This window comes from Sciurus carolinensis, chromosome 3 (genome assembly GCF_902686445.1).
Source record: "Sciurus carolinensis chromosome 3, mSciCar1.2, whole genome shotgun sequence".
NCBI lineage: Eukaryota > Metazoa > Chordata > Mammalia > Rodentia > Sciuridae > Sciurus > Sciurus carolinensis.
In genome coordinates this window covers 40,238,244-40,256,852 of record NC_062215.1, presented here as the reverse complement: position 1 = coordinate 40,256,852, position 18,609 = coordinate 40,238,244, and the positions used below count along the sequence as shown (strand labels likewise).

The 18,609-nt window shown below is 45.8% G+C and overlaps 1 protein-coding gene across 5 annotated transcripts in view; it reads right to left on the bottom strand.

The window, feature by feature from the left end:
- The window catches only part of Mprip (myosin phosphatase Rho interacting protein), a 143,837-nt gene that overhangs the window by 95,888 nt on the left and 29,340 nt on the right, over positions 1-18,609 (bottom strand). For all 5 annotated transcript variants that reach the window (XM_047543199.1, XM_047543198.1, XM_047543197.1 and 2 more), the window contains exons 2-3: positions 14,605-14,680; positions 12,607-12,675 (exon numbers count right to left, since the gene is read on the bottom strand). In XM_047543199.1, coding sequence (XP_047399155.1) covers positions 12,607-12,672 — 66 coding nt within the window. In that variant the 5' untranslated portion in view covers positions 12,673-12,675; positions 14,605-14,680. The remainder of the gene's footprint in view (positions 1-12,606; positions 12,676-14,604; positions 14,681-18,609) is intronic.

Below are 18,609 nucleotides of genomic sequence, written 5' to 3'. Positions count from 1 at the left end.
GTTTCATAATTCAAATACTTGACTTTGAAAGAAACAAAATATTTAAACCAAATAATTGAATGTGTTCTAAAACTAGGCAAATACTTTTTTCCCAAATGGGAAAGGCTAAGGACATATGGAAGAAACCAGTACAGCAAAAACTGCCACAATCCTCAAGTGTGTGATTCCACCCAAAAGTCAAATATTCTACACAGCAACCTCTTCTATCCATCCTTCAAACACCTATACATGCTGCATCAGGTGTCAAATTTTAAACACATACACCTGTGACCTCCTAAATGGCTGGTAGATGCCTTAAGCCAACAGATGTGCACATGCCCAGGTCTGTTCCTTCTACAGGTGAGGGACAACAGGGACAGCCCACCCCTTGCCTGGCAGGCCCTGTTCCTCTCATCCCATGGGTCCAACAGTAGCAGGGCAAGGGAACAACTAAGCAGACAATCTGTATATCCACTGGCAACACCAGTGAGAGTTCGTCTTTCTCTACAGAAAAATGGTTGCATGACCTCAGGAGCAAATGTTTACTCCCATTTTTCTGCTTGGCACAGCAATCTGACCCAACACACACAGGAAAGACACAGAACATGAGTGGGAGCAAACGAAGATAAAAAGACTTCAAGCCTTCAAGAGTTCCCACCAACCATGTTCTTGCCTTTCTATGGCCCACTCCCATTCTGGTAAGGAGAGTGAGAAGACAAAGATTCCCACTGCTTGCCTTTCCATCCACTGAGGATGAGGCTGCAATCTCTACGGTGTTGCATACCATGTGGTGCCCACCATATGTTTAATGTGACCAGGGCACATCAAATATGAACTCACAGCTACTTCTCATGCTGAAGTTGTAGTGCATTTAACTCTCCACACAAGTATGAAAGGCGTTGCTGGGGATCAAATCTAGGGCTTTGCGCTGGTGTGCTAGGCACATGCTCTATCACTGAGCTACCCCTCCAATCTAGTGCATTACTTTTTAATTCTGCATTATTAGACCAAGTAATGTAGTCAGTACCCAGTGGTGAGCCCAGGGCATCTGCCTATGCCACTAATGAGCATCAGCACTACCTCTTTTCAGCTGAGATGCAGGCACTTCAAGGATCCTCCAGTCTCTGGATGTTCAAATGGCTAAGGAAAGCCAGAGCAACACATCCATGTTGCGTATTGACTTTGAGAAGCAGCCTATCCAAGCATGACCTTACCAACTAGGCAGAGGTGCAGAGGGAAGCCCAGGAGCAAGGTTACCAAGGAGGGACAGAGGTAGGGAATCATACCTCTAAGACCCTTCTGCTTGACAGGACAAGCCTGCTTTGTGCAGCCAGTTGGAGGTGGAATAGTCTTAAATTTTAAGGCCCTGTGGTTCTGGGGACTTTGGCCTTCCTTCACCTTAGTGTCCCAAGCTTGATCTGCACCTTATATTTGAGAAGTAAATAGAAGACCAGTCTCACCACTATAACAACAGACTCCTAAAGAACAAGGAGTCTTACCTTCCTTCCTTGCCTCTCCCCAGGGCCAGCTTGGTAAATGGGATGCGCAGCAGTCAGGTAGCTGCATCCTCCCCTCAAAGGAGCTCACCTCACAAGCAGACTTGCTGCCAAGCCCTGAGTGAAGTCTTCTTTGTCACCTCAACTACATAAGGAAGGGCTGGCTCTTTTTAGGTCCTTTTCTATGCAGATGTTCCCTTATTTCTTCTCAATCTAAACACACACACCCCAGCAGAAGAGATGCTGACCCCAGGTGAAGAATGCACACATCCATCAAGGGCAATCTCTGTGGACCCTCTTCAACCTTCCCTTCTGTGCTGGGCTCATGCCTAGCAGTGGCATCCTAGAGTCCCACTGAACCCTGCTGAGCTCCCCTGGCTCAAGATAAGACAGCCAAGAAAAGAAGGGAGAAGTCACACTCTCTGCTCATACAGAGGTGGCAGGTCTGCTGGGAAGAGGATGGCCTTTCCTGTTACTCTCCTAGCCAGGTCCAGGCAATATCATTGCAGAACTTTGAGCCTGGCCCAGTACCATCTCTCTGGAAGCTGTTCAGGCAGAGTGCACCTGTCCTTCTGTTTCTATAGTAGTTCCCTCTGGTTATGCCCTCTGTGGCTGGCTGAATAACAGTCCCCAAAGACATGCATGCCTTAATCTCCAGAATGTATGAAGATTCTCTAGTTGACAAAACCAACTTTTCAGATATGATTAAATTAAGGATATCAAAATGGAAAGATTATGCAGGGGGTCTTAAAAAAATGCAATCCCAAGGGTCCTCATAAGAGGAGAACAGGGAGATTTGACAAAGATGAGCAAACTTGTGACAAGAACAAGAGGCTGCAGGGAAGTGAAGAAGAGGCCAGGAGCCGAGGAATACAAGCAGTGACTACTGGAGTCTGTGAAAAGTTGAGACAGGGATTCTCCTGCAGAGCCTCCAGTGGGAACAAGACCAACCACACCTTGACTTGAACTCTGGACCTCCAGTATTGTAAGAGAGAAAGTAAATGTTGTTTTAAGCTATTAAGTTTATGGCAACTTCTTATAATGACCAGAGGAAATGAGTACAACTACCATGCTGTGTGAATGATCAGCACCTCCCTCACAGACGGAAACCACCTTGCAATTCACTCATTTCACTTCAGCACAGGTGAGCACACAACACAATGAGGCGACACCCCCTTTGCTGCAATGCCCCAAGCAGTTCACCAATGTCTCTGAGACCGTGAAGCATCACCACTCCCTGGTGTTCAGGGAGACTTCCCTCATCAAAAGGATGTTCCCTTCCTGGCCAAACAGAAGATTCTTCTGAGAGAGGGTTTTGAGGAGTGGAGAGAGCATGAAGATTATGACACTAACATATTAAGCTGCCATAACTATCCCTTCCAGGATTGACTCATTTGTTTTCTGACTGACAGCATTACCTATTTCCCAAGAAAGTCACATGTAATGGGCAAGCTAACTGGGTTCAACGGCAAGGTCCAAGGGGACTCCAAAAGCTGAGGGTGGAGGGGATTCATCCTGGAGAGTGTGGCAGCTGGCTTTTGGCTGCCCAGGTCTGTATGTGCAAGTATGGGCATGATCATTCGTGAATACCCTGGCATTAGCCACTAGGCTTTGCTCCTTTATTTCTAAATGTTTTAAATGTTTTCTGTTGTGAATGCCCATAAAATGAGTTCTTTGACAGTTCTTTCCCTGCTGCTATTTAATTAGTTTCCTACCCAATTACTGAGAGCCATCTATTTACCCAACACTCCACTCTGCAGGAGGAAGATGCCCAGCACATCATCACAGCCTGCAGCCAACAGGGCATGGCAGCTGCTGCAGACAAGTCCACCGAGGCTGTGAGACAATGACCAGGGTGCTCATCACAGTCCATCTTCTCCTCACTGCCCATCAGAAAGTCTTCTACAAACTTCACAGAACTGCCACTCCCACTGCTCCATTACTTCCTCCCCATCACTAAGAGCTATGCAAGTGGCATGGGCAGGACAGAAGGCAATGAGATGCACACTCACTGACTAGTTGTAGGTATGCTGAGGAAGGCAGGGGAGAGTGATCTCTGGGATCTACTTATGGCACTGATGTAGGTGGGTAGCTAAGTCCTGTTTGCTGCCCTTGACTCACCACTTATGGAACCAAAGGAAGGTAAGGACACTGGATGGACTGCTGAGACAGAAAGGCATTCACAGAGAGCCAAGGTCACCAATTCTCTCAGCATGGTCTGAAACTTAAAGGCAGATTTTCAGGGGGAGCTAATTGAAATGTTTACCACAGAAACTCAAGCACGGAAGTTGAAGAGGATAGCAGATAGATCCAGTGCCAGTCACCTACCACACACTGCTGTGCTATTACTAATGCCTTCAATGCGAGTTCAGTCCTTAATGTGTCGACTCTTCTGTGTTTCCACATGGAAATAAAGTAAGTAATTAAGTGTTCTCCGTGTTCTTAACAGGTATCCTAGGGACAAGGGACACAGGGAAGAGGGACTTGGTCTGACCTAGATGACCTATGTCCTCTCTTGGCTCTCCCAAAGACTCAGGGTGAACCACAGAACCTTCCCCCTTGCCTGCACAGACTGACTTGTACCCTTCCATCTGACCTTCTCTGTCCTTCTGGCACATTGCTGCATTTTTCTCTAACTTCCTCCCTCTGTGAGGCTTAGGCTGTGCATACAGAAATCCCATAGTGGAGGCACATGTATTAGTTCTGTACCACTATAACAAAATACCTTACATGGGTTCTTCATGAAGTAAAGAGAGATTTATTTTGGCTCATGTTTCTGAAGATTCAAATATAAAACTGGGAAGCCCCATCACTCTGGACCTTTGGTGAGGGCAGCACATTGTGGTGGGAACATACACAAGGGCAAGTGGTCATATCTCCAGTCAGAAAGCAGAGACACACTAATACCTTATGAGTGCTCACCCTCAAAGACCTAAATACTAAGGTCCCACCTCTTCAAGATCCACAGCACCTCCCACAGGGCCACTCAGGGAACCAGATCCTTACATATGAACCTTTGGGGGACACTCATCTGAACCACAGTAGCACACAACTTTCAAATGCCCCTGCACAGGTCCCTGTATGGAGAGTCAGTTGCTTCCCTTCCACAGCCTCCACTCCCCAAAAGGGCAGCTCATAGACTGCTGCCCAGGGTCCTGGCTACTCTTCCCACATCTGTGGTTCAGTTCCAGGGACAGTCTCAATTATACTCCCCTCACCTGCTGCACTTCCTCACCTATAACAAGGAAGGTCTGGGTCAGGTCCTGCACAGTTAGAAACCCCCTGGTCTTTGCCCCCAAGAATCTACTCTGTTCTCTGTCCACGACCCCACAATCAACCATGTAGATTCTGTCCTCTAGTTACTCCCTATGTGGGAAATGCCACAGGGCCAGTATGAAGAGTTGTCAAATAAGGAGAAAGAGCTACTGGGACACAGAACTCTGTCACTGTCCCACACACAGTCTCTCAAGCTGTGTCCCAAAAGATTCTCCCCCAACTTCCCAGCTCTAGTTAAAAAGAGGGGCAGGGAAGGGGAGCAGCTTAAAGCTCAGGCCCATTTCCAGAAGATAATGTCATTCTAGCAATGTCCCACAGAAACACATGAAGAATGTTCCTGCAGCTACATGCTCCCTTCTAACATGTGATGTGGCACATCACAGAGTTTTGAGGAAAACTGTGTGGAACTTGTCAACAAATGGACTTCAGGGACACCTCTAATTTCACATCTTAAGACAACAGTTAGTAAGGGTTTCCAATACCACATGGGTTCATCGCCCCTTATTTGGAGTTTTAGTTTTCATGGTCAACTGGGTAGAAAACTGGCCCAAATTTCTTTTGCTTCATGATTTCACAGATAACAAGATTACCTGTCACCACAGATCTTAGCAACTTCAAGATACATTTTCCTTTTTAAGTCTTGAACTTTCACCTTTTCACATATAGGCAGCATTCTCTGGCTTCTCTTTGGCATATCTGAGTTGCCTGCATCACTGCTCTTGAACTTTGGGGCCATTATTAAGTAAAGTAAGGGTCACTTGAGCACAAGCACTATAATACTGTGACAGTGGATTTGATTATCAAGATGGTTGCTGAGATGTTTTAAGCAACATTTGTATCAATTTTACTACAGTATGCTATGATTTTTCTATTTATTATTATTATTAATCCCTTATTATTCCTAATTTATAAATTAAACTTCATCATAGGATGAATATATAGGAAAACACATGGTATATACAGGGTTCAGTACTATCGGTAGTTTCAGGCATCCATTGGGGTTTTAGAACATTCCTTGAGGTTGGAGGAGACTAGTATAAGCCCCACTGAGTCTTGGTCTCAGTGAAATGCACATAATATCTACTGACCAATGAGGACCACATTAGTGAGTGTGCACAAAGAGACAACCCAGGAGCCAAGGCAGGCATACTGCTCCTCCCCAAAACTCCACAATGAGCAGGAAGGCAGCCAACACCACCTCTTTCCTCCCAGAAGACTTCTCTGCCTCCCCCAACCACCTACTGCCTTTCATAGTATCTATACCATGCTTCTGCTACAGTCCACCGTGAGTCCGTAGGCCTGAGTTCAGGAGAAGGACCTTCTTACGGCTGTGAATCCTTCCACCACTAGTCTTTGTTATGACCCCAAAGTCACAGTGACCAAAGAATCAGACACAGTCAATGGGCCCCAATGCCAGGGGAAGAGGCAGGCTATTTGCCTGTTCAGGCAGTCTGCCTTGAAAAGCTCTAAACTGGAAGCAATGAAGTCAGAGCTCAAAGCAGTGTTCCCAAATAAGAATGTTCCCTGAAGACCACGTTGAATGGTAAGTCAAAGATGGGCTCAGAGCTGCACCTTGAAGACACTCTAATGTAGGGCAAAGATGGCTTTGGGAGAATCAGGCTACAGAGATCAACTGCAAAGTATGGAGTGACAAACTCAAATGCCAGTTCCTAAAGACCAAGTGGTGATACCCTCCTCCTAGGAACCCTGGGTCCCTGTGCAGTGCTCAGGCTTTTATACAATAACAGTAACAGAAATGCTTCCAGAACAAGGTGGGAAAAGGTCCTAAGGTCACAGGAATTTTTTGGATTCTCTTACAAACAGCAAACTTTAAAGCAGCCAGAGTCTTGCCTGTCAGCACAGATCCACTGAGGATCTTGCAGACCAGCCCTATCACTAAACACAGGAACACAGGTGTCCTCAATTTAACTCTTTGGCTGACCGTCACATCCTATGAGATTGACAAACCCACAGGCTGTCCCTGAGAAAACACGTACCCCTAAAAGGGAAAGTGTTTCCCTACGATGTCTAGGAAAGTGGGCTAAGCTGATGCCCTCAGCATGGCCCCAACAATGTCCCGCAGCTCTTTTTCCATCTTGACTCTGTCCGGGGTTCTCAAGGCTAAGGAGAGAAGCTTCAGTCCTCAGCACCAGCTGTCACAGCCATGCCTCCCACTCACATACCCCGTGGCCTCCAAGTGGAAGAGGCCACGGGGGCAGAGGCAGATGAGATTCAAGGGCAGTAGGCCTACCACAGATAAAAATAAGGAAATCCTGATAGGCTACAACATGAATGAGCTTTGAGGACACTTGTGCTAAGTGAAATAAGAGATACAAAAAGATAAATATTGTATGATTCCACTCAGGGTGAGCATCCCTCATCTGAAAATCTGAAATCAAAACTCCAAACTCTGAAGCTTTTTAAGCCCTGAAATGGTATCAAAAGTGGAAAGTTCACACATCTGACCTTATGTGGCAAGACACAGTCAAAATGCCAAGTATGCTAAAATGATTGTACAAAATTATCTTCAGGCTGCATGTTTAAGGTATATATGAAACATATGTGAATTTCACGTTTAGATTTGAATCCCATTCCTAAGATCACTCAATATGAATGGACAAATATTGGAGTATCTGGGAAAATCTGAAATCCCGAACAATTCTTGTCTGGAGCATTTCTGATAAGGGATACACAATCTGTATGAGGCTTCTAGAAGAGTCAAATTCAGAGACAGAAAGTATAGTGGTAGGCCAGGCACAGTGGTGCACACCAGGCACAGTGGAGCATGACTGCAACTGCTTGGGAGATTGAGGCAGGAGGATTGTTAAGTTTGAGGCCAATTTCAGCAACTTAATGAAATCCTGTCTCAAAATAAACAGAGATGGGGATGTGGCTCAGTGGTATAGCATCCCTGGGGTCCATCCCTAGTGAAAGAAAGAGGGCAGGGGGAATGGTGGTTGCGATGGCAGGGGTGGAGGGGATGAGAAGTCAGTGTTTAATGGCAACAATTTCAGTTTGAGAGGATGAAAGAGTTCTGGAGTCAGATGGTGGGGATGGCTGCACAAGAGTGTGAGTGTACTGAATGCCACCAAATTGCACACTTAAACATGATTAAGATAGTTAAATTTGATGTCGTATATATTTATCATGATTTAAAAAAAAAAAAAAGACAAAACATTAGATTTTATTTTGCCTCAATTCCAGGAAGGGAACAGGCCCACCACGGAGTCCCTAAGCCTCTGGGCTGATCACACTAGCTCCTTAGCTTTCACACGAGTCCCTAAGCTACCCAGAATAGTGGCAGAACATGGTAGTCATGTGTAGACTTCTCAGGGAGAAAACAAGCAGCAATTCCGGTTTATATGTCCTGCAGCTCTTGTCCATCTTGACTCTGCCCGGGGTTCCGAGGCTAAGGAGAGAAGGCTTCAGTCCTCAGCACCAGCTGTCACAGCCATGCCTCCCACTCACATTATCCGTGAAGGAGAGCAGCAATTCCGGTTTATAGATCCTACACCTCCATCCACTCCTGAAAAGCTGGGGGCCCAGCCAGATCTCTCAGGCTGCTACTTGTCTGTGAGGCTGCCCTGAGCCACCTCACCTCAGCTGCATTGGGACGTTTCCTTTCCTTTTTTTGGGAATATGCCTCTTCTCCACACCCATTAGCTACAGGGCATGTGGGTGTATAGAGAAAGAGATTTCCCAAAAAAGGAATAGATTCCTAAACGGGAGTCCCATCTTGGAACTGCCCAGAAAGCCAGAGGTCAGCTCTGGAGTTGGATGGGCCCACAGGCCCCCATTTCAGGAGAAGCCCCCAAGCAGAGAGGGACTCCCAAAGCAGAATCAGAGTGGGATTGCTGCCCTCTTCCTGCACACCACAACACGAGACACACCACCTGCCTTTCTCAGACCTAACCCTATAAGGCTGAAATAACCTTTCCCCTCAACACTCTGCAGAGCTCTGTGGAAGGTTTCCTCCTTCTGAGACGTGACCTGTAAGGGTCACCACATCCATAATCTTGCTCTAAGGACCACCCTTTGTCCCACTTTCTCTCTTTTCCTGGACTGCCCCTACCCCACTTTCTAAGTCAGGAGCTGAAATTCTGCAGCAATGCATTACAAAGTGGTGAGCTCAACTCCATAAATATTTACTAGGTCTGATCCACCCAAGACCCATGCCAGACAATGCAGAGAGAACCAAAAATTACAGGAGTCCAACAAGGGGAAAAATGTCACAGTCTGTTTAGTAAGCTAATATTTAAGCAAATGAAAACAAACAGTAATATTGTATACAAATCAAATAATTAATAACAGATTGTGTCTAAGTGTTAAGGGAAACAAACCAATCACAAAATGCTATAGATCATTATATATAGTGCAGTGTATCAGTAGCAGGATGGCCACCAGCAAGAGCTAGACCTGAGCCTAGTAGGAACAGTCGGACCCCAATGTGGCCACCCGCTGCTCAGAGCTGCTGCTTTTGGAGACAAACACCCAGATGGTGTCACTTTATAGACATGGGTGACCTGGCATGCCTGTAGAAAGCACCATGTACATCATGTACATGACTTGCTAGGTAAGAAATGCAAAAGCAGTACTGCTAGCCTTGGGTGGCCTGGTGTATATAGGGAGCCCCACATAATTCTCCAGACCAGAAAGCAGGTCTACCCCTACTCTATGACTACCACTTGCCACACGCCCAGCTGATCAACCCCACCCCATTACCTCTCACTTGAGAAAATTGAAAGTCTTGTGCTATTGAAGAATAGAGTTGACAGCAAACTAAATTTGCATTTTAATTTTTAAAATAAAATTTTTATTTTAAAAATAAGCTAAAATTTAAGTAAACACTGACTAAATCACGCAAGTTCTCAGCCTGGGTGCTGTTGACATTTTGGGCCAATCCTTCTTTGGTCTGTCCTATGTATCACAGGCCTGTTGCAGCATCCAAGGCCTCTATCCCATAGACACCAGTACCATCCCTGCTCCAGTGTGATAATCAAGATGACTCTGGACCATTGCCATGCAGTCCTGAGGCACAGTGACTGCTGAGGACCACTGCTCTTCTAGGTATTCACAGAGAAGTTCTGCCCACATGGGCTTGCCTACTTCTACTCCTTCAGAACTCTGCTAGCCAATGTAAGGTGGGAGTCTCTGCCAAGGGAAGGCTCCTGGATTTTAAACTGCTTGTCCTGGGAAGCGACCACGAAGGACAAACACTGACGTAGCCATCAAGCATGTGAGAGGTCTCTCCATATCCTACAAGAGGAGACACCATGCTTCCTTCTGCCTGGCCTCCACCTGGACTTCTTCTTCCTACCTGGCTTCCACCCCAATTGCCTCTTCCCAGTTAGCCTCCACCTGGACTATTTCTTCCTACTGAACTTCCACCCCAACTGTCTCTTCCTGCCTGGTCTCTACCCACCTTTCCTGGACTCTACCTTGACTGCCTCCTCCTACTTGGCCTCTACCCCATGACCCCCTTGCAACTTCCTGATCAAACAGGGAAAATCCTTAAATTCTTAAAGGTATTTTGATACAATTGCCACTGTTCTTTTTCACTCATAGAAATAATGCCACTTTACCCCCAGAGTATGTGTACCACCCACAGTCTGCAGAACAATATTAACTGATTACCTGTCAATCACCTGCTCCAAGGTCATCTGACAGAAAGCAGCCCATACACAAAAACTTTCAGCCCTGGTCATCCCCCAATATCCTCTCTTCCAAGTCTCCTGGGGCTCCTTTGTTTCCCCACACCTCTGGCATTGGGCCACCTTCACCCTGGCACCAAATGAAATACTCCCCAGCCTGAATCCAGGTTGCTGGGAGACCAGTGTGGGCCGTGAGGTGTCGGCACTCCTGGCTCGAAGGTCTCAATTATTGAGAAGCAGCTCTGGGATACAGCATGTGCTTGGCATTGGTGCCAATTCAGAGGCAGCCCACAACCACTTTCTTTGTGCTTGTGCAACAGAGCCAAAGGGAACAGTGGATTGTGCTCGACTTCAGTTGGATCCAAAGAAAGATTTCCTATCACAATTATCAGTTACCAAGGAAAGTCCAGGGAGTTCTGTTTCAGGCAGGTTCATGGCCCAAGCCCAGCTTAAATGTAATCCAGGGAGCTCTTGAGGTTCACTTTTTACACTGGTAGACAGCTGCAGGACTTCAGAATGGGACTACCCAGTAACAGGAAAGACAAGGTAAACCTCAAACCTTGTGGGAGCCAAGCCCCCACCCATATATGCTTGCCCATATGAAGATCAGGTCAGGAGGACACTAAGGGTAGAGTAGAGTCTGCCCTGCAGGTCTGCCTCCTGCCTTAAGGACAGCAGTCACCATGAGCATCATCTTCTTGTTCCTACCCCTAGCAGCACTATCTTGCCTCCACCTAGCAGCATTCACCTCTACTCTGCTCACTTTCACTTATTCTGGACTACAGATGATCTGGGCAAAAACCTTCTGCTCACCAGAACAAACAGAGGAGAAAATTCTTTTAGGAAGCACATTATGAGGTAACAGTCAATACAGATATGCAATGGGATAATAGGTATGGATATCATGCCTATTCATGGTTCCAGGAATAAAAGTACAGAAAGTACCACCAAGTTTAGGCCACACGTGCAAACAGACCACACTTTTGGCCTTTGCACGTTAGCTCTAATGACCACCCAAAATCCCAGGTCCCAATGCTCTGAAAGGTCCTTAGAACACACAGTCATTTCTACTCACACTCCAGAATTCTCTCACAACTGCAGCAAAGCAATGACATGGGACAGGTAGGTCAACCTATTTGACATACATAGCATGACTAGATTTTCTAGCATGGTCCCAATTTTAAAGACTGCCCAAATGCACATGTAGATACACATACACTCATCATTCTCACCCACTCAAAGGAACCAGGAAAGGTGGTCAAAACATCCTTTTTTACCTTTTGTAAGTGCAGTCATAATTAAACAGGGGAGAGAAATCTCCTTTAGAGAAAAAGGCAGGGGCTGACATGGGTGGAAAAACAAAAGCCAGAACATTCCACTTGGTTGGGTTGGGTGTTTGGTCTCTGGAGCAAGAACAGCACACATTCGTCCAGCACAGGAATAGTTGGAAAACCAGGTGGGTGACAGAGCAGGAAGAGCCCATATGCCTCTGGATTAGTGACCAGAAGAACAATCACTCAGGACCAGGAGGCATCTATTGTCAGATAAAAATTATCCACTCAAGATCGATGGGATAAGCAAAACAAATTACAGTCAGAAACTTAGAGGTAGTCCTGGGATGACAGCACATGAACCCATTGTGTCCCCTATCCACTCCCACAGGTCCACAGTCTGTGAAAGTCCTCGCTAAGACCCAGGACTTTGCCCTCACTTTCCCCAATGCCAACTCCAAACTCCTATCGGCCTTGAATTAGAATGACTTCCCCTCTCACTACTTCCTCACCCTCAACCACTGAAGACATCTCAAATCCAGGGTCTAGGTTTTCAGAGTCATCTCCAATGGGTTCCACAAGTCCTTCAAAACAGCCCAAACAGCTGAGCATGGTGGTTGATGCCTGTGATCCCAAGGGCTCAGGAGGGCTGAGGCAAAAGGATCACAAGGTCAAGTCAGCCTCAGCAACTTAGCGCGGGCCCTAAGCAACTTAGTAAGACCCTGTCTCAAAATAAGATATAAAAAGGGCTAAGGATGTGGTTTGTTGGTTTAAGTGCCCCTGGGTTCAATCCCCAGTGCCAAAAATAAAAAAGCCCAAACAGAAGCTGGAGAAGGGACTGCTGCACTCACACATGATGTTAACCAATGATGCCACAACACAGGGGTCTGGTAAAGCTGGGGAGGGGAGTAGGCAGGCAAGAAGGACACTCACCATCTCATCCAGGGCGTAGCGCAAGAGGCCATGCTCATAAAGGATGAAGAAAACCGTCGCTGCCATTTCTGCAATGGAGCACAGAGTCTGTAGTTAGGGAAGTCCTGGCCCTGGGTCTCAGCTGGCTGAGTCCTATGTCTAACAAAACTATGTCTAAGGACTGCTGGTTCCGTGGCTTCAATTTCTGAGACAGACAGCAGAAAGAGACCCAAGGCATAACCACAGTGATTCATTAGCCAGGCTGGGTCCCAGAGAGGAGTCCCAAATCATATGAATGACTTGTGATTCCACACAGTAATATTGGGAATTTAACAAGAAGGCTTAAAATCATGGGAGCAAGTCATGTGTGGTCACCTTTCTATATTCCTTACAGCAGCTGGTACAGAGCTATCACCTGATGTGTACTGATATTTTTTGCATGAATGATCAGACACAATCTGGAATAACCAAAGGATGCAAAGGCACTGATTTACTACTTCTGAAAAAAATCCAGGAAACTGCTAGAAAAGGGCTTGTTCAGATGATCCACTGGGAGACAGAAAAAAGACAGCTAAACTCCAGTCAGTGGTGGAAAGAGCTAAACTAAAATCAAAAGGGAAAAAGAGCAAAACAGTGCAAACACCCTCACCCAGGGTGTGGCCAACTGCAAAGGGCACCTCCCTCTCATTTTTCACCCAAAGGTCAGGTCACCAGGGTTGCCAAGAGTAAGGAATGCCACTAAGAGCTGGAATGAAAAGGACTAGATAGGCACCTTCTTCTGTGTGGAGAAGGGCTTTGTCTACTACCTGAGGCTCTTGGCCTAAATCATGATTGACAGACATAGCTCCTAAACCTCAAGATCATCAGGAGGGTCCAGGACCTATTCTCAACCTTTCAAAAAACCCAACCACATTCAGATCTTTACTGGCAATAAGGCCACAGAACTAACTACAATATTATGTCTCTTTGCTATGGATGAGAATTATATCATTTAAAATATAACAATGATTTATCCCTTCAGAAACTGGAAATGGCAATTCTGTACAACTTAATAGAAACCAGAAAAGGGACCTGGGAACTGCAATCTAGACTTGTCGCTACTGAGCCTTCTACCTGGGTGGTAGAACAGGATGTGAAGGGTCTTGCAAAGAGGATCTAAAGGGGGTGATTCCAGATTGAGTGTCCAAGGGGAGACTGCCTGGACATGTTTTCAGGAAACATTTTCGAGGTTATATGTTTGTCTTTAAAATCAAACCCACTCCAGAAGGAAGCCCAAAGAAACAATATAATGTTTCTGGGGAAAGAATATGCATCCCAGGGCCCTGGTCCAGATGGAGAAAGGGTGAGCAGCAGAGATCCAAAGGAAGGGGAAGGGGAGCTCTGGAATGCAAGGGACATGAAGCAGAAGAGCTGGAGCAGTTTGCACTCAGAAGAGAGCTCATAAAAATGGAAGGACAGTGTTTTACCTAAAGATAATCTAAAAGGGCTTCCTGGAAGAGAACAAACCACCAGGCAGGACAATGCTGGTTTAATCACCTGCACTCCAGCAGGGATCCAACCTGGCTGGGGTGCCCAGGAGAGAGGAGCAATGTGATGTTTAAGAAGGGTAGCACTCTGGCCCTCACCCTTTCACTAATGTTCCTACACTAGGCCCCTGGGTCCCAGGGAGCTGCAGGAGGCATTCTTGGCACCAAAGGAATTGGGAACTACATCAGCATAAAGCACAGGTGCTCAACTACTCTTTTGCCTTTTTCCAGTTAACTGTGGAGAATCAAGAGTCAAGTTGACCCACAAACAGACAGCACCCACATGAGAGCATCTTTGTTTGAAGGGAAGACTCCGCAAAAACAAAGACTTTCTGTGAGCCCTGTGAGTTCACCAAATGGGGGTTCCAGTTGACCCCTGCCATCCCAGGACATCATTCTTGTCTTACTCTCCCATTCTGCCAATGTACCCTCAGATGGCCTCCATTCTCTGTCTGGTTCCTGCCACCCTGAGAATTCACTCTGGTGTCCTTACCGAGACCGGTGCACTGGGTTGTCAAAGTCTGTCCCATCTGGAGCCAGGAGCAGCCAGCCACCATAATGGGTTTTGCCTAGAAGAGAAAAAGGAGGACAGGTCATCAGAAGCTTGAACCATAGCAAGAAAGACAGGTCAAGTTGACAAACACAAAGTCGCCCCCAGCTCAGTTGAACACGCCTTCCCCTCCCAAGCTACAGACTGACACACTGGAGTAAGAAGTTAGGGGATTCTATAAGACACACTGGAGTAAGAAGTTAGGGGATTCTATAACATCCAGGGCAGAGTGGAGAAAGCAGAATCTGGTAGGAGTCTGAAAACACTGAAAGTATAGGAACTTGGAAGACATAAGCTACATCCCTCAAGTTCTTGAGCAACACATTAAGATCAGGGGGAAGAAATGGCATTTTATTCAATAAGAATGTGAGTGCCAGCATGCAGCAGCCACCAGAAATATGTCAACAACACAGCCTGAAGTCCTCATCCTGATGATACAAAGCAGGGCCTGGGAGAAACACTGCATTAGTGATCAAGGATCAAAGTCTACACCATCCAAGGAGTCACTAGCCTCTGGTTGTAGCCAGAGGACAAAAACCCTCTGAGCTTCAAGCCTTCCATTTGAAAGGTGGGGATTTTGACAGTTCTATCTATACCTCCCAAGTTCATGGGAGGACTGATAAGATACTACAAGTAAAATCCAACATTCAAAGGTAAATGTGCAGCCACTTTGGAACACAGCCTGGCAGTTCCTCAAAAGGATAAATGAAGTTACCATGAGCCCCAGCAATTCCACTCCTAGTATATGCACCCAAGAAAACTGAAAACAGGTGCTGAATAAAAACCTGTACCCAAATGTTCCTCACAGCATTATTCACAATCACCAAAAGGTGGTTAACTTCAATGTATGTCTATCCATAGATAAGTGGATAATGAAGATATTGTCTAGCCAGACAATGAAACATTACACAGCCTCTAAGAAAAAAAGCAGCACTGATACATGCTATAACATGCAAGAACCTCAGGTGAAAAATATTAACTGAAAGAAGCAAGACACAAAGGCCAACCATACTGCAGAATTCACTTACATGAACTATCCAGAATAGGTAAAGCAACAGAACAGAAATATTAATGGTTCCCAGGGGTAGGGGCGGGGATGGAGTGTCTGCTGATGATATAGGGTTTCTTTGGTGGTAATAAAAATATTTGAAAAAAATGTTTAACATCCCTAGTAATTAAGAGAAATGCAATCAAACTACCCTAAGATTTCATCTCACTCCAATTACAATGGCTATTATCAAGAATACAAGCAACAACAGGTGTTGGTGAGGATATGGGGAAAAAGGTACACTCATATATTGCTGGTGGGATTGCAAATTGGTACAGCCACTCTGGGAAAGCAGTATGGAGATTCCTTAGAAAATTTGGAATGGAACCACCATTTGACCCCAGCTATCCCACTCCTTGGCCTATATCCAAAGGACTTAAAATCAGCATACTACAGTGATGCAGCCACATCAATGTTTAAGCAGCTCAATTCACAATAGCTAGATTTTGGAACCAGCCCAGACGCCCTTCAATAGATGCATGGATAAAGAAACTGTGGTATATATACACAATGGAATATTACTCAACCATAAAGAAGAATTTATGGCATTTGCAGATAAACGGATGGAGTGGAGAATATCATGCTAAATGAGATAAGCCAATCCCAAAAAACAAAAGGCCAAATGTTTTCTCTGATAAGTGGATGCTGATACATACAGCAGGGAGCAGGGATGGGGGGCAATGGGGGTGGTAAGGGAAGAATGGAGGAACTCTGGACTGTGTAGAGGGAAATAAGGGAAGGGGAAGGGGAGGGGCAGGGGGGAAGGAAAGACAGTGAAATGAGACAAACAAGATCATTACCCTATGTACATGACTGATTACATGAATGGTATGACTCTACACCGTGTATAACCAGAGAAACGAAAAGTGTACTCCATTTGTATAAAATGAATCAAAATGCTTCTGCTGTCATGTATAACAAAATAACCAATTTAAAAATTTGGGAATGAGAGAGTGGAGTTAGATGCACAACACTGTGAATATGCTAAACTCAATGAACTGTACATTTAGAAAGGTGAACTTTGTGGTATGTAAATTATATCTCAATACAAACTGCATAAGAAAACCACACTAAGCATGGTGTCTGGCCTATAATTCTCAATAAATGTTAGACACTATTATATTTTTACTGTGCAAAGAGTACCCCACTCCCAAGATCCTGGCAGTGGGAGTTCAATTCAGGTTATGACAGCAAAGACAAACACTCTGGTTCCATCCCGTTCCCTCTTCAGCCACACCAAGCTGACAAGAAGGGGCTGGAAAAGGCATAGCCAAGCCATGTACCCATTACCCTTTGGAGGGCAGTAACACAAAGGAAAACGAGACCCCCTGACTGCTGTTTACATACAATCTCTGGATAAGCCTTGAGGGTCTCTTAATAAGCCTCTTATAAACACTCTCCAAATTGGGAGGTCCTGCCACACACCTTATTTCACTGTGGAATCTAATATGTGACCTGGAAAGGACAGGTCACATAGCCCACTGATTTTTCCTACTAGCAGAGTACATAAGGGGACTGTGGGTCCGAGGTGGAGGCAGGCTGCAGGAAGCAGGAGATACACTCATTTTGAAGAAATCAGAGAGGATGCTGGCAGAGGGCTGGGGGTTAGACAGACACTGCCCTCCAAGGTCAAGAGGTTCATGAAATGAAATAAGCAAAGGGAAGCAGAGGTCTGTTTTCTCTCTGAAAACATCAGCAGCATCCTGTAGTCCTAGGTAATGAGCATGCTCAGCCTCTCCCCACATGGCTCTAGGTGAGCACCCTAATTGGACCCCATCAAAACCCACCTAAGGCATAGGGAAATCAGAGCCTGGATCAGACAGCTCTCTGTGTGTACCCATACCCAATGACTCCTATTTAGTCTCTCAGCTGGCCCGCAAGTCCCCCACCTGTGAAGTCAGCAGGCTAGACCGCAAAGCTATTGCTCTGCCTCTACCTGGTTTAATATGTGCCACACACCTGGCCTCTGGCTGCAGGGATTTGGGGCAGTGTCACACCAATAAGCTATATCTAGTAGGTATTACCCAAAAAGTACAGTGGGGTTGGGCACAGTGGTACACACCTGTAGTCCCAGTGGCTTAGAAGGCTGAGAGAGGAGGATCTCATGAGTTCAAAGCCCTCCTTAGCAACTTAGAGGGGCCCTAAAGCAAGACGCTGTCTCAACATTAAAAAAAAAAAAAAAAAAAAAAGAAGGTCCGCTGGGAATGTAGCTCAGTGATTAAGCATCCCTGGGCTCAATATCTGGTACCAAGGGGCAGGAACAGTAGGGACTTACAGGACTGGCACAAGATCCCTCAGAACTCAGGCTGATCATGGTCTCAACACAAATCCATATTTGCATCATTATTCTCTCAACAAACATCTGGCAAGCCCTATACGTGCATGGCCCTGTGTGATGACTAGGGACCCTGCTGGCACCACCAGCTAGGTGTAGCCAGAGATCACAGATGCATGACCCAGATCACAGAAAAGGCAGGCCAGGCAAACAGAGAGTCCAGAACAAGAAACAAAGATTCCAAGAGAAGGCACCCACTGGGAAGCAGGTGACCCCATTGAAAGCATCTACTAAATTAAATCCAAAGAGATAGAAGAAGCTTAGTGGTTGCTTGGGGATGTGGGGATAGGAGGGTTGGGAGCAGGGTTTCTTTTGGGACAATGAAATCTTCAAAACATAACTGTGTTGATGACTGCATCTCTCTGGAATACACTAAAATCACTGAATTATACATTTTAATGGGTCAATTGTATGGTATGAATTTTGTCTCAAAAGACTTTTTTTTTTTTTTTTTTGTACCTAAGATTGAACTCAGGGGCCCTTAACCACTGAGCAACGTTCCCAGCCCTTTCCTGTATTTTATTTAGAGACAGGGTCTTGCTAAGTTGCTTAGGGTCTCAAGTTG